General features: G+C 38.6%; 2 protein-coding genes across 2 annotated transcripts; one reads left to right on the top strand and one right to left on the bottom strand.

Annotated features, from left to right (window-relative positions):
• The first annotated feature begins 7 nt into the window (after positions 1-7).
• On the top strand, positions 8-6,416 carry CTBS (chitobiase). The gene is made up of 7 exons (XM_030953398.1): positions 8-179; positions 687-825; positions 1,759-1,967; positions 2,599-2,770; positions 3,317-3,414; positions 4,086-4,247; positions 5,215-6,416. Exons 1-7 carry the CDS (start codon positions 54-56, stop codon positions 5,398-5,400), a joined length of 1,092 nt encoding a protein of 363 aa, XP_030809258.1. The 5' UTR covers positions 8-53; the 3' UTR covers positions 5,401-6,416.
• Positions 6,417-8,305: 1,889 nt separating this feature from the next.
• SPATA1 (spermatogenesis associated 1) lies at positions 8,306-21,685 on the bottom strand. The gene is given in 14 exon segments (XM_030953574.1): positions 8,306-8,404; positions 9,300-9,398; positions 10,329-10,498; positions 12,247-12,372; positions 13,164-13,197; positions 13,199-13,282; positions 13,877-13,937; positions 14,087-14,250; positions 14,651-14,904; positions 15,019-15,343; positions 15,438-15,491; positions 17,515-17,632; positions 20,675-20,781; positions 21,650-21,685. Coding segments are annotated over 14 exon segments (1,731 nt in total).
• Positions 21,686-22,081: the final 396 nt, after the last annotated feature.

Raw genomic sequence — 22,081 nt, 5'->3', positions numbered from 1 at the left:
CGCCCGGGCCCGCCCCGGGGCCGAGGCTGCGCGGCCGGACCGCACCGGTGGCCATGGGGCGGCCGTGGGGCGGGTGGCTGCTGCCCGTCGGTCTCCTGCAGCTGCTGGGCCCTGCCGGCGCCTGCCCCTGCCGGGACCCGCGGCTGTGCCAGCCCGTCACGGGCCCCGCCGGCTCCGAGGTGCGCGGCCCCGGTCCGAGCAGGCGCTGCCGGCGCAGGCGGGGCCGGGCCCGGCGGCAGCGCCGCTCGCAGCGGCTTCCGCGCCCCGGCACCCGGGAGCCGCTGCGCTCGGCCCGAGCCGGGCAGTGTCCCCGGCCTAGGCAGTGTCTGCGGGCCGGGCAGTGTCTGCGGGCCGGGCAGTGTCTCCGGCCTAGGCAGTGTCTGCGGGCCGGGCAGTGTCTGCGGGCCGGGCAGTGTCTCCGGCCTAGGCAGTGTCTGCGGGCCGGGCAGTGTCCCCGGGCCGGGCAGTGTCCCCGGCCTAGGCAATGTCCCCGGCCTGGGCAATGTCCCCGGCCTGGGCAATGTCCCGGGCAGTGCCCGGGTCGGTGGTGCCCCGCACTCGGCCCCCGGCTGCCATCCCTGAGGCGCTGCCCAGCGGGGATGTGCCGGTGCGGGAGCCGCGGGAGAATGGTAGTACTGCTGAGAAGCGCTCGGGTCTAACCAGGGTGCGTTTTACCCCTTTTCCAGGTATTCGTGTTTGATGTGGGGAAGGAAGCCTGGAAATCCTACGACTGGTCCAAAATTACCACTGTGGCAGCTTTCGGGAAGTACGATCCCGAGCTCATGTGCTATGCCCACTCCAAAGGCTCGAGGATAGTACTGAAAGGTTGGTTACACTGCAAAAACATTGCTGTTTGTGATACGTGAATAAGATAAGGTACACAGGGCTATATTACCTTGACATTTTACATTCAGTTGTATGCAAAGTATTAAAATCATTAAGAGAATTAATTAATAAGGCTTTAATGAACCCTTGATATTTTGCACGTGCTGGTATGCAGGGTATTGAAACCAACAGTGGATTGTGCCACAGTAGTAACCAAACCATCCCAGTGACATCTTAATAAAAGTTCTCTTAATAGGGAACATCATTGCTATGGGGGAAGAGAGAGGAAAGAAAAAGCCTGCTATTTGGGTCTGTATTCTGGATCTTATGTGCAGTACCCAAAAGACAAAGTAAGGAAAGGGATTTTAAGTAATATTTAGTATATTGCACTTAAATTAATCCCTCTGTATTAGGAAGTGGTTGAGTTTTAAAATATGCTTGCTCAGGAACTCAGTGCAGGTACAAATGCTGATTAGAAAAACAAAGTCCATTAGCTTACATGTTGTAAATACCTTTTGGCTCTGTTGAGAAAAAGCAGAATCCAGGACTACAGTGTGCAAAACAGCAAAGGTTAAACACAAAAGTAGCTTTCCTCTAAATGTGACCAGTTAAAATGATAAAAGTTCTTTGATTTCAAGAAAGATAATTTACAGTAGCTAAAAGAATAGTAAGCAGAAGTAAGATTAAAATTATTGAAAAACCAAAGGAACTTAATTTTAACATCACTCTCTCAAAGAACCTTGGTAATCTTTTCTGGGGTGGTTTCTCAAAATTATGCTTGAGGAAAAAATGAACTCCTTTGTATTTTACCAGTATTGATATGGGTAATTTTTATGTTGTGTTTAAATGTGTTGGTTAACTAAAGACAAACCTTTCCTTCCTACTATTACTGTGGTGTAAATGCATGTTAACTCTTGAAGGCCTCTTGTCCAGGTGATGTACCTCTTCAGGAAATTGTTGATCCTGCTAAAAGAGCAGCATGGATATCCCAACAGGTGGACCTTGCAAAAAAGCAGTATATGGATGGAATTAACTTAGATATAGAGCAAGAAGTTAATGAAAACTCCCCTGAGTATTATGCATTGACAGAGCTTGTTAAAGAAACTACAGATGCTTTTCACAGAGAAATAGCTGGATCACAGGTAATAATAATGTACTTTATACAAACATTAAATTTAACCTTCTGAAATGTAAGGACTTTTGGTAGTGCTGTTTAGCATATGAATATGAAAAAGTTTATGCAGATCTAAATATAATATTCTAGTGAATGCTTAATTATGAATGTTAGCTGTGATATAATCTTGTAAGAATCACTCTTTTTGACCTGTGTGAATTTCAATGAGAGATGGGCTTTGTTGAGATTTGTACATACAATGTTACTGCTATGTGTGAGCTGGCAGTTTTTAGTGTCCCTTAATGAATTGTTGAAAGTAGGGCAAATACAGCCTTCTGGGGCAAAAGCTTGATAGTGTTTTGGTAAACCTGTCATGAAAGTTTTCAAGATCTGCACCGTGCTTCTTATTTTTGGTAGTTTTCATATTATATTTTAATTTCTTTGGTGATATGTATTCACTAATGGGATACTCACTTTATTATCTTCTGTTTGTTTTGTCAGATAAGCAGCTTCTTCTATAGTTCATTATTATCAAGATGTGTTAAACTGTACCATTTGGGAAATACTGTCTTTAAAAGTCATAGCTTTTTTTTTTTAATAAGAGATAACAAGGGCACTGAGGGCCATACTTGGTACTAAGTTGTGCATTTTTCCTTCAGGTAACGTTTGATGTGGCTTGGTCTCCAGCATGCATAGATAAAAGGTGCTACAACTACACTGGGATTGCAGATGCCTGTGACTTCTTATTTGTGATGTCATATGATGAACAGAGCCAGATCTGGACAGACTGTATTGCAAAAGCCAATGCTCCTTACCTGCAGACCTTAGTTGGTGAGGACAGAACACCTCCCCAGGAGTCAGAACATTGCCATTTGCTCACATGAGTAGATAGAAAAGAGGGCTTTTTCTCAGACAGGTTTATTTTGTTATTGTTGCAGTGAGGCTTTGAGTGTGATCAGATATGTGTTGTCAGGATATGAACACAGTGCCCCTGGTCCTTATGAGCCTGCAGACAGACCTTCAGCATTGTGTGTTGGTTCCTGTAACCTCAGGAGTGCAAAGAACACTTTTGGAATGACAGAGGGCAGCCAGAGCAGTGGTGTCTGCCTGGGATTGCAGAGAACCTGAAACATTTCTCTCATCTTTGTGAACCTCTGCTCAGGGCAGATGGTTTTAAGTGTGAGAAACTGGAGCAGTTACTGCGATCCCAGTAGAGCAAGCCTCTCACTCACTGGAGAGTGCAGGTGAAGGCAAAGGACAGCTTGCACCTTGGCCTCTGGGTATCATGCTGTGGCTCTGGCTCTAAATTAATTGTAAGAATAAAAAGCATAGGAAAAGTAAAGGATGCATGTTAATTTTTATTTCCCTCAAAACTAGGATATGAAGAGTACATTGCTATGGGCATTGATCCTAAGAAGCTTGTGATGGGTGTCCCCTGGTATGGCTATGACTATGTCTGCCAAAACCTATCCACGGTAAGGTGAAGAATGTTTGTTTGCAATCAAACTGTTAATTTTTTTCTTTGGAAAGATGTAACTAGATTTTGGTAATCTTGTTTTTGGACTGGGAAACACTGTGGTCTGATGGATAAGAGCATCAAGATGGGGCACAAACCAGAATCTTTTGCTTGGCTGGTGACTGATGGAGCAGTGTGTTACCAGACAAGGCATTTTAGCTCCTTAGGCAGCCTGAACCCCGTGACATCCACACACTGTGTTTGGCTATAAATGTTACCTGTATGAGAAGAGATGAAGTCCAAAGGCCCTACAACACTTGTATGTGCCTTCTCAACACCACTGTAAAGACAGGTGCAACAAACCATAGCAAACCTACGACTGTTACAGGATAGCAGTTTATGAGGTCTCAAATATTATACTTATGAAAAATGTAAGGGTCAGTTAAAGGTGGAAAAGGTAAGACAACTGTTTAAGCTGAAGGGTATCCATCCAGTCCTGTATTACTGCAGATTAAAGAAAATGTAGCTGTTTTAATTTACTTTTCTCTACAAATAGTATCTGCTGGATTTGCTTGAAGATTTGGAATTTTTGTGGCTCTAACGCCTTTTGTGAATTGTTCTTGGCTGTACTCCTGTTCTGGAGTTCAGTGTATCTCACCTGAAACTCTTGCCTCCCTGTTTGTTTTCCAGGAGCATGTTTGTTCCCTCCCCCAGGTGCCTTTCCGTGGGGCTCCTTGCAGTGACGCTGCGGGGAGCCAGGTGCCCTACGCAGCCATCATGAAGCAGGTGAACAGTTCTCTCTCAGGGCTGCTCTGGGATGAGGTGCAGAAGGCTCCATTTTATGAGTATAAGGTAAGAGTCCTTTTCCAAGCCACTGTGGTGTGGAGTAAGCGTTCATGAACCACAGATCTTTGACTATAAAGTTATTGGGATTAGATTCTTCCTTTCATGTTTTCTACATTTTGGTTTGGTTTGGTTTGGTTTTTTTGGTACAGTAAAGGATTGCTGAAAATTTGTGTCTTGAATTCCTAGTCTGAGAGAGGAATGCAGTGCCTGAAGACTACAGGAGTAATAAAGATCTTTATTGCTTTCTAGTCTTCTTGAGATACTGCATCATGTCAAAAACGACATTTTGGCACAAAGACATCCTGTAGCTCCATCCTTCACTGTTAAGAGTTACTTTCATGAGCTGATAAATGATTTAAACTAAAAATGATTCTGAGATGCTCTTAATTTTGTCTAGCTTGATGCCTTGCATGCATATTCCCTTCTGCATTTGTTTTCTACACAGACACAGTGAAAGACTCCATAAATGACTGTGCTTACAAGAGCACCACAGTGTGTCCATTTTGTCTTGTTTCTTTAAGCATTATTTGAGTTCCACATATTGGTTATTAAAAAGATGTTGTAAGCAATGACCAGGTAAAAGCAGCATAACCTTGAAAAAATTTTATTACTTCCTCTAAAACTGTATATTGCTTAAAAAACCCCACAATCTCAAACTAAATTCACCTGTTAGTTTAGATACCGTATCTGAAATTTTAGCTGTATTAAAAAAATATTAAAATACAAATTAGCAAAGTATTTTCATCTGACTTCAGTTAAATTGTGTCACTGTTTTATAACTTATATTCTACAATTTTAAAATATCCAAATATTTGGCTTAGAATTTTTAATTGTCCTGTGTGACAAAGAATTGCTAAATCAGGAAAATATTATATAAATCTATGTAGCTTGTGTATCTCAGTTTTTAGTTGTATTTTTAACTGTGTTCAAGAGAAAATGTGATCCTGACACTGGTGTTTAAATGTTTTTCTAGGATTCTGTTGGTCAGTTCCACCAGGTATGGTTTGATGACCCTCACAGCATCTCTCTAAAAGCAGCATATGTGAAGAGTCGAGGCTTAAGGGGCATTGGAATGTGGAATGGAAATAGTCTTGACTATTCCAGGGAAGCTGCAGCAGAACAACAAACTCAAGCAATGTGGCAAGCTCTGACACCATAAGAACTGTGTAAACCCTTGATTTAGAATTATGAAAATTGGTAATTTTTTATTCTGGCTTACACTATCACAGATGTTGACTTTATATAAATATATTGTGATTAAAAAACTTTAAAAACTAGGCAAATCAGTCTTGTTATTTTATATGCAAAGCTGTATTTTCATTCTTCAGAAAGTTCCATTGTTGCTTTGGAACAACAATCCTTGTATCAGCAGGTTTTTTTAAGACTGCTCATCTTTTTAATTTTTCACAGTTACTGTAAGTTAGTTAATGCTTGAACCCAGTGTGTATCTGGTAACAAGACCAATTGATGGATTTACAGGGGCAGTCTTATAATGATGCTTTGCTAAAGCTGCCAGGTGCAGCAAATACTTATTCCTGTGTTACATGGTGCAGTCTCAGCCTTCTCACTTCCCAACCCAAACAATATTTTAGCTAAGTCACTCTAGAATCAGATTAAACAGAATACTGGAGAGACAAATTGTTGATTATATGCAGCTTGGTTACTCTTCTAGATTAAAAGATTTTTATGGACTGAAGAAATTACATAACATGAAGTAGTTGCTGTTAAGATTTATATCAAAGTTGTTGTTAGAAAGGAATATTCAATAAACTCCAGTTTCACTGTGCTTATGTATCACATAAATTCCTCAGTTTCAAAAGCTGAAAATCTCTGACCTTAGCTTGAAGAAGAAGCATTAATATGAAGGTGACTTGGATGATGTTTCCTTCCATTTCAAACTACTTTACTTCCTGAAAACTAGAATTCAGAAGCTTATTTAGTGAACTGCATATCTATTTTCCCACACACCCTAAGATTTATTCAGTAGCTTGTTTTTTGTTTTTATGGGGTGTTGCCTCTGAGATAACAGGAGATTATGTTTTCTTTCTAGTTCATATTTTCATAAAATCATTTGCCTAAAGAAGTTGTATAACTTTTTAAAATACCCATAGTGATGTAAAGATTGGCTGGTGTTTACAGGATTTTTTGGTTGAATAAAATGCTGCTCTTGGTAAGGCTTGTAAACAATGTTCCCTGTCTGTGCTTTACTTGTTCTACAGCTTACCGCCCACACTGCTTGTCTGCTTCTCAGAACTCTTTCACAACCAGATTAAAGTGCAACTGGGCCCTGCTTAAGTGACTCCATTAATTAAAAAAATAATTTAATTATATAGATGTAGTCAGTTGTGGGCTTGGTGGGATTTTTGGTTTGGTTCGATTGGGGAGGTTGGGTTTTTTTGTCTGATTGGTTGGGTTTTTTTCTTGCTAAAGAGTTACCATACTATGGCAGCATTACCATAATGGCTACTGAGGACAAGACTGGAAGACTTCATCTGAAGTGTCTGCTTGATATTACAGGTGATGGAAAGCAGAAGGTGAAGCCTACTGCTCTTACAGAAACTAAAAAATTCCCTTGACAAATCAGAAGGCTTTTCATTGGAAGACCACTCTATAAGTCTTAAGAGAAACTCCTACATTTTATATATTAAATGTATATATATATATATACACACATATATATATATATACACACGCACACACTTCAGAACTTGTACTTCAGAACTTTAAATGCTAAAATACTGTGAGATGGATATTTGCTAAATTGAGAGTCTTCTGCTACGAATATCTGACCTGCAAAATTCTGAGGGCCAGCTGATTTAATTGTAAAACTCTCATTCCTGTAGCAGTCAAGACCATGAATTGATAATACTAAACTCTAAATTTAGGTTCTGATTTTCCAGTAACTAGTAGCCTGCTTTCATATCTTAAATAAGACACAATTCTTAAATAGAGAATGTAAGCTTCAACCCTGAATTAAGCAAAAGGGGGTGTAGTTTTAAGAATTTATTTAATCCTTTAGCACTAAAATCTTTGTTAAGTCCTATCTTTAAGAAAATAAATTGGATAATGGGTGGTTTGACTCAAGACATTTCTAAGTTGTTTTTTTTGAGAGCTGCATAATTTTCTTATCCCATAACTTATTTCCCATGAGTGTTTCACTTCCAGTTATAAATACCTGATAGCTTTTTAGCTGAGATTAATTCCTAGCATGTTATTCTTCTGCTCAATATAATAACATCTGGTTTGCAAAGAGGCGAACAGCAGAGCTAAGAAAAAATTTCTATGAAGAGGTTTCTGATTCCTCTTTCAGAGAATTGTTAATCTCAGGGCATGCATGACCTTGGAACTAAGGAAAGGCAGAACATGCAGGAGTGTAAATTGGACCAGGATCATCATTATACTGGTCCAAGAGAAAGCTTTCAGGCAAGCTTTCAAACTACAGAAGACACCTAATGTCTGTGTGCCTTTCCTAATAAGAGAGGGAACAAAACCAGCTAGATATGGAAAAAAAGTGAGATTATCTGAGATTTTGTTTATGCTTCATAATAATACTACAGTAATGATAGTTAATTTATATATAGATATATTTATAAGCGCAAAAACAAACTCCAGTAAATAGCCAAATAAAGGATTACTGTTGCTGTAGTTCTACAGAAACTATATTTTAATAATTTCTAAAAAATTGAATGTGTGAGCCTCAAAGTAAGGACAGAAGGTTACAGATTTTAGGTTTATTTCTTAGTAGCTATTAATTATTAGCTCTGTAATCAAAGAATGTCAGCATACCACTGGCATGTTACACAATTAACTAACTTGCACTTTAAAAATGACAGCTTAGTTTTAGACATGTTACTAGCTTAAACTGTATGTTTAAGTAGCCGACTGATCTTACAGTAAGTGAGATTTAAAAAGAAGTGAGCTGTAGCCTAGTGTATAAATTCCACAACATTTATATAGTTAATGTTTTTTTACAAAGTTACTTCAAGAACATACAAACAAATGCTCTGAAATTCTCTTTTACATACACTAGAGAGCTGTTGTACATTTCACAGATGTTACTCATGTCATCTTAAATTCCTGATTTTCTGGACTGGAGAATGAATCTTCTTCTGTGTCAGTTCTGCTCTCAGTGCTCGTAAATCAGACGCTGCCTGCTTTCTCATCTGCAAAAGAACCCATCATTTAAGGAATGGCAATTTAAGGAAGCTTTTTTTGGAGCTGACATGCATATAGGTTTATATAACTAAGACTGAATTTTATACAGGATGGCTGAATACAGAATACATCTTTCATGTCTGAAATTTTATGTGTTCTAGCCCTACTTTGTTCCGTACTTGCCCTGATGTTTTTGAAGCAACTGCAAAAATAATTGTTCTTTCCACTCCTTGCTAGACAATGGAGGAGTCATAAAGTCATATTAACTACAACCAGCCTGGAGTACCCAGTAAACAGGAGCATGGGCAATCTCTGTGATGTAGAACACTCCTATTTCAAACTTTCAGAGCTGGAAAGCTGTCCAGTGTGAAGGCCTATACTACCTCTTCTTCCAAAAAGAGTCACAGGCAACACTGATATGGAATAAAGCAGATGAAGAGGTCTGCAATCTGCTTAGACAGCCTTTTTTTCTTTTTTAGGTTTTTTTGTTTGTTTGTTTGTTTTTTGATGGTTTATTTTTTTCCTTTTACCATTTTCCTTTAGCCACGGTCTATTTATGTGGTGAGGCATGCTCAGTGCCTCACCACACCAGGTATATTTCTTCAATTACCTTTTGAATGTAATTAGAATTGTATGAATAAGATTGTGAATCTTAGCTTACATAGTACATTGAGTATCTAAGTTGTTTGAATGCCATACATTCCAAATCATTTGATAACCTGCATTCTGGAGTAATTTAGCTCAAATGCTAAAGTCACAACACCTAACACCTTAAAGCTAACAGCATAAAAGCATTAAACAAGAACTGTTTAGCAAATATTTACATCATCTAATAATTGAGAAATTCTAATTTTTTTCTATACATTGCCACATTTTGACTGTTCTAATTAAAAGGCACAGTACCTTAATTTCTTTTAGGAGTCTCATTTTTGTATCCTCTAGCTTCCTCCTCAGTTGGTGGAGTTCATGCTGCACTGTAGCAATCCGGATGATTGTGTAATTCTGTGTGAAACAACAACAAACCTCAAGGTGCAGCATCTGTTCCTCACTGGGTGTTCCTTCACCACTCAGAAACAATCCTCTAACAACCTCTTTCCAACTTCCCTGCCTTCCCAGATGGCTGATGCCTGCCTGGCTGCACGTCGCTCTCGAGGGCTGGAGAGCACCCTTTGCTCAGCCTCACAGCTCTGTAAATCCCAGCTCCCTTCTCAGGGGGCTGCCCACTACAGAAAAGGACCAATAATGTGTCTGAGCATAGCCATAACGCAATGTCAACCCTATTCCTATTTTTATTTCATAGATATTTCAAGATAGCTCCAATAATACATGTTTGTATATAATATACACTCTTAGATTGTACATGAACACACCTTTCAGATGCAAGAAAGGGACATTTATTTTTCCTAGGCTAGCTTCAGTTTTGTTTTCAACAGCCTTGCTTCCATTAATGAATGTAGAAAATTAGCAGACACAACTGCTGGAAAGGGTGTTTCCTCCTTCTCTTTTATCTTTTCAATCCCTCTGAACTTCCTATGAAACTCACAGTTGCACAACAGTTGAAGTGCAACCACTTCAAAAGCTACAGGCAGGTTTTGTGTGCTCCAAACATTCATTGCTGCCTTGTATGAAATCTTGGATAATAGAAACAAAGTAGAACTGAACAATCCATTAACCATACTGAACAGAAGGGGATTTTGTTACAAAAAGGTACCAACAGAAAGCAGAAAGAAACAAATGCTCAGACTCAAGCACTTCTGCAGTCTTTTTGAGACAAATGGCCTGAAGGAACTCTGTCTCTCAGATCATTGAGCTAAAGCTAGTTTACAAGTTATTGGTTGGTGACAAATCTGTTTCTTTAATTTATATTTTATACAAAAAAACCAAAACAACTCAGACTGTGAAAAAGAGATAATAAATAATACAAGCAAATACCTTGGAGGTTGTTGTTTTGTTTGCTCGTTTTTGGCTATCTCTGGCTTCCAGTTGCAAGAGCAATTTCTGGTGGTAAAGCTCTAAATCTTGTTGCAGTTTGTTTAAAGTGTCCTCCAGTGAAACTGTAGCCTTCTTGGTTTCAAAGTATTTCTTCTTCCATTCCTCACGCACTGCACAGGAGAACAGTAACAGTGTTTGGTCTTGTTCACCCAATCATAAAGTCTGCTGAAGGCAGTCGGGACAGCTCACCCCACAAGCTTCAGTGGGCCAATGCATACACACGGCAGGAGGTTTCTTTAAAATAAACATTTAGTGAAAAAAAATCTTCATTAAAGTTACATTCCCTCTAAATGCAACTGAATTTTCACATAAACCTCCAACAAAGGGCTCTATCTGTCCACTGTGATAAAACACAGGGTCCAAACAGCCCAGGTGTTCTGCAGCGCCTAGGTGCTCCTGTGAAGAGTGGTATGCCCAGCACAGTGTGAATTCCACAGCTCTACTATACCAGAAAATGTAGCATTGTAGATTTAGGCAAAATTTATGCTCTTCACGGCCAGAGATTTTGAACAGCTTCAATTTGACGTCCCAAATTATAGGAAACAGTTAGTTACCTTTACACTTTTCTATGATTCCTCCTGTGCTGTCAGTGTGCTATCAAGAGGCGGCACATAAATGCCCCTGTATGTGGCAGACATATCTGCAGTGTCTTAAATGAATCCCTTCTTTCAAGGCATAGTTTGTGGGAGCAGGACAAGTGAAACTTACCCAAAAGAACTCAGCTGTTGGAGGATGGCTCTGTGCCAGGTAACTGAGAGCGCCTGTCAGCATGGCACATTTAGGAGGATATTAAATACAGACTTGGATGGCTGTTACTGCAGAAAATGCTCTTTCCTTAATACCTTGTAAAGAAACATGCTTGCTACGTGCCCTTATTTACAAAACTCTTCAGGTCTGACAAAAAAAAATTCAGAGGTACAGATGCTTCTTACAGAACCTGCAGAAGCTGTTTGAATCCTTGTGAAATAACCTTTATTTTACCTAACTGGACAACATAATTTAAGGCAATGCAGGCACCATTTGGGGCTTATCTCTAGCTTGAATTGCAACTCCATGCTACTACAGAGTTACTGCTTCACACACCCAAGTCTGGGGTTTTTAAATACAAATTTCCCAGGCTGCAGGGTGCAGTGCAGCCATGTCCTTAGAGAATAACTGAAAGAATGGGCTTCTCTCCTTTCAATGAGCTACAAGTAATATTTGGGACTAGTAATGACTTAGTGACATTTAAGCACAAAGAGAAAGCTCTCAAAACATCAAAATTATTAAATCTCATGTCTGTATAACTGGGATGTGACTTAGGGAGGATAGTTTTAACTATAAACTTGAAAATAATTTTATGAAGAAAATCTGTGTGAAATTTCAATGAGATTTGACCTTGTTAAAAACCAAGGTTTGTCAAGCTTGTCACAACAGGCTTGGAACTTCCATGTCATAAGCTGAATACTATTGGATAGGACGAACAAAAATTATTATGCTGCAATTTACCTGAAGCCTTATCCACACAGTACAAGCCTCTGTAAGCACCTTGTAAGCTAAAGGCTGGATTAGAAAATGCCAGGCTGCTCTGGGCCTCAGAGAAAAGCAGCCTGCAGTAGCTCTCTGAGCACTGCACATACATGAGACATAACTTGAATAGTTTAGGAAAAAAAGTGGAAGGAAACATTGCAACCCTGATTGTTTCTAGCGTGATATTACACAAAATGAGTCTTCTTGGACCTACTGGTTAGCAGACTGCTCTCTCAGTAATTAAGCCCACTCTGTAATTAAGCCCACTGACACAGAGACAAATATTTTCACATTGGTTTCACTGTAATTTCTCAATCAATCAAAATTCCAAAATAAATTAAAAGTGTACCATGGTATCTCCTCAGCTTATTTTGTTCCAGTAGCCCTTTAGCTTTTTTTCTCAGTTCTTCTCTAGTTTTTTCCATGTGCCTTCTGTCTTCCTTCATTTGTTGCAATTGTTCTGCCATCTTGTTTTCTAAAGATATTACAATTATGTTTAGCAAGCATCTGAATACTCTAAGCACAAAGGATCAGTCAAGACTTTTGTAATGCACTCATCACAAATTATGCCAAAAGCTCTGTCAGAACAAGCAGTAGAAACAATTTCATTTTAATCAGGTTTCATTTTAATCTACCTTTCAGAATGGCTGGCACTTTAGAAAAAGGGGGAAATCCAGCATGCATCCAGGCATTCACACACACATGCAAACAAACATCTTTCTGTATGTTTAGACAATGTATCACTAAAACTATGTAATCAAGAAATATATTCACTCCATACATTGCAAACTCTGGCCAATAAAGCCAAAAAAGCCTCCAAAAGACTATTTCCTGCTTAAAATACATTGCAATAGAAACTGTAGAGAAATCTTGCCTTAAACTCCAGCTTGCAGGACAATATCTGAGACTTCCACTAGTCTGCAACAACAGGTCTAACACTTAACTTCTCACTCTCCTCCCCCCTCAGCAACACTACTTGTGATTTTCTTTGCTACATTCTCACTTGAGCCTGCAGTGTTTCATCTGATCTCCCTCCTTTTCTCCTTCCATCCACTTGACAAGTTGGGTTTTCTAGTGCTGGGAACATGCCAAGCTCTAGGACAGCCCATGCAATCATAAAAACCTGGAATTTTCTATTAATAAATTAAAATTTGTAACAATACTGTGAATTAATGCATGTATAGTGCAGGTATTTATGTCTTCATTGAGTCTTCAGCCTTGATTAAAAATTTACTTCCTTGCAATTTCTTTGAATCATGTACTCACTTGCTGCCTGAATTACAGGAACTTGAGCTGGATTTTACAGTAAATGCCAAAAAAGGTGGACTAGGAGCCGAAATACACTCTTTTGGACATGTAAGATGATTTTGCTTGTTTTCATCTGCCTATAGAGTCAAAGGACACAACTATAAGTACATAACCATAATCCTGAATAGTTACATTAGATACATGCCCTGAAAGTGGCCTGAGTGAAGGAGAGGGCTGAACTTGACTTCTGCAGGTAGGATTTTTATATTCTGTTACCAGTACCCAGGACCACTAAATTTCAAACAGCTGGATCTCTGCAAACAAAATGAGAGCACTGAACTCCTCCATCACAGAGAACACACAGACAAAACTACAGACTATTGCTACTGCTTCTTGTCCATGTCCATAACCCCCAGGTTACTGACTGGGAGTAACCAGCAAGACCAGGAAATAAGGGCCTTAAAATGGCCACCTGGTTTGTTAATTATGAAATCAAAACCTGCCAATTTCTAAACTAAAACTTGTAATTGTAGATTTTAATTATGTAGAAATATAGTTGATATTCATTAGAAAATCTGCTAAGTAGCAGAGCATGAATAAACTTTTCTCAGTTATTCTCAAATCTTTCATATTTATAATGAGTCACCAGTCTTACAAAATTAGACTGTTTCTAGGTGTAGGACTATATTTATTGCTCAAGATTACTAGGAATGTTACCTTGAAAAACATACCTGATAATCCAGTTTTTCACCAAGACCAACTCTAGTCTTCTTAGTTCTGTTTTGCTGCAAGCTAAGATAAAATCAAAAAAACAAGTGAAAATTCATTGACTAAAATGTTTTCTTGCCTCCTTTTCTTTCACTTATTTGAAGTCTATAAAGTAAGTTTGTATTGGTGAATTAATATTATCCATTATTTTAGGAGATGTACTATTTGCTAACCTTTGTTTTTTGTGGATATAATCTGTAGTTTGGTCTTCCATTCTTTTAAGAATTTCAGCATCCTGTGTTCTGTCTCTTCTTAATTTGGTATCTTTTTGGTGCTCATTACTTTCCATGTTTGCTAGTTCTGTCCAGGATAGTGATGACAAAAATACACAGATTACCTTGCAAAAATCAGGCTGGTTTGACTGCCAATGACTGGACATTCCAACCTGTATTGGAAGTTCAGTGAATCAACACAGCAAGTGGTCTTATCTCTAGGATTTGGAAATGCTCCATGAATAACAGAAGAAAGAAATCAAGGGGAAAAATGTATTTTTGTTATTAGAATTTATATCTGACTAATTCTGGTGATTAGACAAATGTACCAACTATAGTAAAGTGTTTATATCAGCACACAGTGCTAATGAAAGACTCACAAGGTAAAACGACATCTCTTTGAAACATATCATTATTTTTAAAAAACTGAATATTGTTCTCATAGTGCTATTCCAACTTACACTTAATTTACAGATTTCTTAAAACTTAGCTTTACTTTGCTTTAGCAAAAAAATAATAACAAACATGTGTACCCTTTTGATGTTTAATGTGATTTTGGAGTCTTTGGTTACCCTGGCCTTGTTCATGACTGTGGTTTACATGAGTAGGAGCAGTTCCTTTGGCTTTGTCATTCCACTTTGGAGCATTGCAGTCTTCTTGATCTTGGCTGAGATGATTCTGCTCAGAGGTCTGTAATACCAGGTCCCACTTTCCAGACTTCTGGTCTGCAGGATTAGAATGACTTGGTGTGAAGAGAGATCCATCAGATCCACTTGGATCTGCATAAGAATTGATAATATGAAGCAGAGATATTATTTTACTGTAAATGTTAACCATAATATTTATTTTTCTTCTCATCCATCACCTTCCTTCACTACACTGGTTAAGCTTACCTTTTTCTTCAAACTGTTTTTCTGGAATTCTGTTGTTATTGTCTTGCTTATTGTTTGTGTGTGAAACTGGAACAGGCTCTTTCTCACCCCATTCCACAGGACTGGGCACTTCCAGATTTTCTGCCTGATGCCTGCTTCGTATACTTTCTGAAAATGGTTTGCCTTTTTCAGGTTTCTGTTGGGAAAGGCTGGATAATCTTGATCCATGACCAAACCTATTAGCTTCTTCACTAATGTGAAATTTTTGTTGAGGTGATGATAGCAATGGATAAACATCTTCAAAATATTCCACTCCAGGTAATAAATATAATTCAGGAAAAAGTGCCTGAAATTACAGAGTATATCCATCAGATAGGACAAAGAAAATGTGCAATGTAAAGTTACTGAAAATGGTACCTTACAAACCATTCAGTACTTACATAAGGAGGAGCAAATGACTTCAGTTCCAGTTCAGCTTCCTGCTTTGCTTTCACCTTGGAAGATAAAGTATGGAAACGTAACAAATACAATACTTTTTTCAACAACAGTGTTGCATGTGACACATGCATTCTATTGTCATTTTTACATACTGCATTCTTTTATAACCATCACTATAATCTGTAGTGGCCTTATGGAGTAAAAGTATCTCAAAGTACATTTGTATTTTCTGACAGAGATCTGAAACTTCGTCTATTTTTCAAAATCTTAATCAGACCTACAAGATTACATGCACGTACTGAATGGTTTTTTATCCTTTGCACTTTCTCTTATGGTTCAAAGGACCTGATCCAACAGTCACAGGAAAAAAAAATTTGCAACTTTCTTTATCAAAAGTTGCTTCAAGTTGAACCTGGAAAGAAATGCTGAGTCTCACATAATTTTCTCTAGTTTCCTAATACAGTATTGCAAAATATTGAATGTATATGGAAAAAAAAATCTAATAATATCCTATGTCTTCTTGTATTTATCATTTTCCTTCATGTTCTTTTTGTGACACACACTTTCACATTTAAACAGTTGTTCTAAAAACAAAGTCTAAAGTAGTCAATATATATTTGAAATATGTGCTCCAATGTAAGGAAAAGAAATCTGAGCTTACATTCAAATAATTATATTGAATTAAACACAAAGGTCATATGCAAAAAAGGAAGAGAAAATGAACACAATTTTAGTTTATCTTTTCATTTAAAAGACCCTTGCTTGCAAGTAGGGCACAGCTCTTAGTTCTGCTTACATTGTTAGAATTGTGAAACAGAAGACTAAGGGGAGAGAACACTCAACAAATATTTGATCATGGAGATGTAATTCAATGAGGTTACCATGACCCTAAACAACAAATAAAGCAGTCGGTTTATTGCTTTACACTGTGTTATAAAGTTAAACATCAAGCAACAGTAAATACCTCAAAGAAAAACTGTATCTTTCATTTGTCTCTATAAATCCTCATGAACGTTACCAGTATCTTAAATTCTCTATTAACATATTTTATTCATTTTCTGACATTATAAAGGCTGGAAAATTTCTCTATTTATCTCTGAACTATGTGGGGGTGAAAATTAATCATCTTACTTATTGTCATCCAGTTAAGAAAACCTCAATTCACTGAAAACATATGCATACTTTCCTATTTAGATTGTATCACGGTCTTTTAAGTTTCTTTTCATGTTTTTCCACCCAGTTTTTGCATATCACTTAGTATTTACTCTAGTCTCTGTGACAGTGATTTTAGTGATAATTCTACTAGAAATGAAATAAAGAATGGCACTGAATTTCCTGCTTGTAGTTAATTGCTAAATCCATGAGAAAGAGAAGAAATGAGACATGGAGAAAGTATTCTATACTTACATAAATGACTTACATCTTTGTGTGTTACATGAACAAACTTTCAGTTGGATTAATTTTGAAGTTTATTTAATCTTTAGCTATACTTTGTAAGATATATATGTATATATATATAGAATTGATGGAGGAACAGTCATGATTCACACATGTAGGGGTTTTATTGCTGACCTCTCAGGCTGTATTATTGGACTAAACAGTGGAACATCCAGAGAAGTTTTCATTCAGAGAATGATATCTTAAATGCTTTTGGGCAGGTCACAGCAGGAGCCATTAGAAGAACTCTGACTGAGCTTCCACTGCAAATCTGTCAAATGAATTATTCCCAACTGTGTACAGGTAGCAATGGCCTTATGGATTTGGGTTTTTTTTAATGCAACCAGATTTGTCATATTTAATCCATGGACTTAGCAAAACCATTATATTTTCACTGGATGGTGACTAATTACACCTGTTGCTCTAAAGGGTACTTGTAATACAACTGACCAGCTTTGCCCTTGCACTTGGGGAAGCAGATATGCTCTGACAAGAGCTTAGGCTGCAGCATGTTTAAAAGAAATGCTAACAGTGCCCCTAAAGTTATTTCTAATTTATGTGATATTATCTCATCTGCAGGAATGAAATCTCTGCTTTACATTATAAAACAGAAGAGCACTAAAGAAAAAAAAATTAACTTACCACTGCTAGTTTTTTCCCAATGCATTTTAAAAATCTGAATTTATCTGCAGCTGTCACTCCACCCAGGTACTCTCCAAGCCTCTCCCGCAGCACTCTTAATGTGATGTGAGGAGACACCCTAGAATGTTGTCATTCATTAATACATCTGTAAGATCAAATAATGATGGCTAGTTAGTAGGAGGGGGAAGATGAAGGTCTGTATGTGCTGGCTTGCACAGACAGAATGACCAAAACTGGGAGCTGTGTCCTAGAACTGAAGCCAGTTACAGACAGGCCAGAGGGTCTGGGGCAGCACTCAGAACACTGCACTGTAAGGGCTGTTCTGACATTAACCAGCAAGAGTCACCTTGTACCAGCCTCACACAAAGGGAGAATATGGAAGCAGACAAAATATGAAATTTACTTCCTCAGAATGCTGTTGCTCATCTGCAGGTGAATAACAACACTACTGGAAGCTACATTCGTGCACTTCCATTTAAGTGACACAGTTTCATGTGGCTGGACCAGGACTGTTGAACATTCCCTTCAAGCACCCAGGGCCAGAGGAGCCCTCAGCACTGTCCACTTTAAGCAGCAGGCACATTCCTTTGCTTTTGTCTTTTCCAGCACAAATTTACAGTTGGGTGTGTGCATGTGTGCATGCAAATGTATTTTAAATAAAAACCAAACACCGCAGTGTGAACATTTCCACCATGATTTGAGGATGAGAATGTTGACACAAATATGAATTGTATCATTTAATGTACTACTTAAAAGTATGCAAATATTTAGGCTATGAGCTCAGTAGAAAAATCACTACAGAATAAAAAGCATCTCTGCACAATAAATCCAAATGTGCTAGAGGCATACCAAAGCACTGCAGCACAGCACAAGCAATTCTAATTGTTCTAAGCTGCCATATAAGAAACCAGGGAACAAATGCAGGCTTGAGACTGTTAACCACCCACTCTGATTAAGTGGCAGGCTGATTTTGGCCCAGGCAGCTCTCACTCCTCAAGCAATGCACAGACACAGCTTGGGGGATAGCACATGCCATTCTCAGGAAACAGTACAGACAAGAACCTGCCAGGACTTCCATTTGAGCAGGTCCTCAACATTACCCTGTCAAGGCTTGTTTGCACTTGCAAGCAGCCCCTTAGGCCTTCAGTTCACACCTCAAGCATGTATTAAAAACACTGCCATTTTCATCTCATGAACACAATGCTTGCCTTGTATTATTTCAAATACCCTGGACTTAGAGGACCCTCCTCAACATCATAAAACTGCCCTGGAGCACAGGCACGAGGCAGAGGAGACCAAAGTCTGCAGAGTGAACACATCTACAATGTACAATGGGGGAAAGTATCTAGGTATCCAGATCCTGAGATATAGGGCGGAAATTTATCTCAAAATTGTTTGCCAGTGCAGCTGCTAGGAAAATGCAATACTATTAGTCTGTCACTTGCTGCCACTGGCTGGCAGAAAACAGTCACATACAAGTCACTTGCTTCAGGGTGTCCCTTTAAAAGCAATGCAAACCAGAGCTCATTGCAGGCATCTCATCCAGAAAAAATAAAAGATTGGCTTCTGTGGTGAGGAATGAGGAATGGAAAAAAAAGCTCACAGAGGCTAAGAAATCAAGTTCATGGGAACCAGAACTCAGGGCCATAGAAAATTACACCCTTAACATCTTCCTCTAATTTCACAGCTAATGGAAGTGGCCTGTACTTTGACCTAGGAATCCTTTGGAAAGCTGACTCAGACAGCACTGGGATTGTCAAGCTGACTGAACAACAGAGCTACCAACAGCGTCCAAGCCACAGGAGTACCAGCCATTCCCTCTCCTGGATTATAATAAAAGAAGTTTTAAAAATATTTTTTGTTTTGAAAGACAGTGATTCACTGGCCAGGTACTAGTTATGTTAATGCTAATGTACTGCAGCATTGCACAGTACCCCTAGAAGAATTAATTAGCAATTATCTAAAAGTCATTAGCAAGCAACATATCCAGGCAGATATAAACCCACTGAAATCAGTGAGGATCCTAATTTAATTTGATGCCTCAGTGGAATAAATTTACACTAGAAAATATAGGGCAGTGGCAGATGTCCATGACATGAAATGAAGTTATACTCCAGACTACATATGTATTCTGCACCTCTGCTGCAGACTAGAACAGCAAACAAAATGAGTTTATGCACTTACTTTCTCTGGTTTTGAGCAGCCCTTCAACAAAAGCAGCTGTGAGAATGAATACATTCTGCCCTACATGCTCCTACCTGATTGCTGTCAGTCTTTTCAGCTACACTGTATATTGTCTCAAGTGGATAATACAAGATTCAATTTAAACTAATTAAAACCTCTATTCCCTGCAGTTTTAGCTGAATTGACAGGTTTTGCACAGATGTAGACAAGGTGTAAGTAAAAGCTCAGTTTCAATACACATCTTTACATTATTTGATTTTTCTACAACTTCTCACCACACTAGATACTAGATTTTGTGAGCAAAGTGTTTTAGGAGTATTAAAAAAACTTTCAAGGTTATGACACATGAAAAATACAACTCCTTGTGCCAGGTTTGAGCCTAGGACTGGGAACCAGGGTATTCTTTTACTAAGTCCTTTAAACAGCTACCTGAGAGCACACACAGCTGCACACATGGTGTTATGCACATCCTTTCACTTTCTTCTTTCAGTAAGAAAGAGGAAATGCTGCTGGTTCACTGGCTGTAATGCTTTCCCTTGAGAAACAGGGCTTCAGCTCTTTCTCTGGACTGAGAGCTCAGATCATCATACCCCTGTTCCTGGGAACTGACAGGCTATCCTGTCTTCATCAAGCCACTCTCTTGAAGCTGGCCCATTGCCCAAAAGAATTCCAGCTTTTGATAATCAGACTCAAGGAGACAGAAAGAATGTAAGATATGGTTTTACAATATAAATCATTCTGCAGAAATACTAGCACTGCTCTGGAAGTGCTTTTCAATGTCTACATCATGCCTGATACAGTACAAATTAACATAATGCTAGTTATGGTCACTACTTACACTCCAGACATTTCATTAGACAACAAATTTCTGCTGCAGATGTAATTGTGCTCTCTAGAGCAACAGTTGGACTAAAAGTTAGACTGAAGGACAGTGTGAAGGACCTACCACGTACATAAAACCTAAAACCACACTCACCTTATAAATCCAGCTGAGACAAATTTGCTAGTAAGAGCTACAGGAACTGTATTCAGCTTGAAGTTCCACACTTCTGCTGGGACATAAAAAACATGAAGTTCCAACAGCTAGGAAAAAAGAACAGATGTAAATGTATTATCATCCTCTTCCTATACATTTTGGTTTTTTTAGGTGGACTTCTAATTTGTGTAGCAGGAATGGTTCCTTTGGTATTAGCACAGGGACTAGAACAGTGAGGCCCTGTCTCACAGGGATGACTAGATTGTGAGAGAGGACAGCAGAGCAATTTGTGACTGAGTGCCAGCTGAAATAAGTCACATTAGAACAAGCTCCCCAATGCAAGTGAGATAATAGAGAGCTTGTGCTACTGCTGTGTATCACTGTGACAGCAATGGAGAGATCTTACCAAAACCACTTGATGCTCTGGAGAGTGTCATGACGACAAGAATCCCTCAGCTGAAATCCTACCTTTGTTCATCTCATAAAAAATGCAAAGCCCTGAAAGCTTGATTCAAATAGCACCACAACTTGACTGTGTTATCAAGAAAAAAAAAATCAAAGTATTTCTGACTGTTTTTAATAATATTAGCTGCCTTGGAAACACAAAAATATTCCTGTTAATGTCTGCAAAAAGAATAACTAAGCTGGCTTTGAGCAAGGTTCACTTGGGCTGTGTTCAGACCTGTGGCAGTTGTTATACTGCTAATTTCTAGCTCTTGATATTTTTAGTAAAAATCAGATAGCATTGACAAGGGCTATTCCCTTTAACTAAAAGCCATGCAAATAAGCTATACATAATATTTCTGCAAGTGTTGAGTTATTGAATATGAACTAGAAAATAATTCTTTCTACATATACTATTTTAAAAGCACACATTTTTTCCTCCCAGGTATTCTAAAGCCTTATTTTAATGTATTCTTATTTCTTGTTTGTGAAATCTAAAAAATCTGCGTGGAAAAGTACAAAAACTCTCACCTGTGAAGTTTGAGGTCTCATTTGACTGAATGACATGTTGGTCCCTCTATGTGACCACAGCAAATGCCAGGTGGGCTTTCTAATTTTCTTTTTGATTGAAGCATTCTTTAAGAATGAGTTCCATGATAGTCTGTTATGACAGAAATTACTCCATAAATATCCTTCTTTTCATTTACTGATCTTCATTCCACTTATGAAAACGGAAGTTGTGTCCGTGCTGAGGCAGAAAGCTTCCAGATAATTGCAAACAGAACCAACCACACCTTCTACACAAGTGTCACCTAAGCAACTGGGGGAATTGCTAAATCATAGCCCTGCGCTTCTGAGATCTGCCCTAGAGCACTTCCCCTTAACATTTTCTCCCCTTTCATAAAAATATTTTGGTAGTATACAATTTTCTACACAATTCCACTGTTTTCCTAAAGACACAGA

This window comes from Camarhynchus parvulus, chromosome 8 (genome assembly GCF_901933205.1).
Source record: "Camarhynchus parvulus chromosome 8, STF_HiC, whole genome shotgun sequence".
Lineage (NCBI taxonomy): Eukaryota > Metazoa > Chordata > Aves > Passeriformes > Thraupidae > Camarhynchus > Camarhynchus parvulus.
This window is presented reverse-complemented; position numbering and strand designations above follow the sequence as displayed.

What these genes read in the sequence shown, in the direction of transcription:
- CTBS (XM_030953398.1), top strand. Translation starts at nt 54, where the DNA reads ATGGGGCGGCCGTGGGGCGGGTGGCTGCTGCCCGTCGGTCTCCTGCAG. An exon ending in TTACCTGCAGACCTTAGTTG is followed by an intron (nt 2,771 to 3,316) that starts GTGAGGACAGAA and finishes CCTCAAAACTAG; the next exon opens with GATATGAAGAGTACATTGCT. An exon ending in TCTGCCAAAACCTATCCACG is followed by an intron (nt 3,415 to 4,085) that starts GTAAGGTGAAGA and finishes TTTGTTTTCCAG; the next exon opens with GAGCATGTTTGTTCCCTCCC.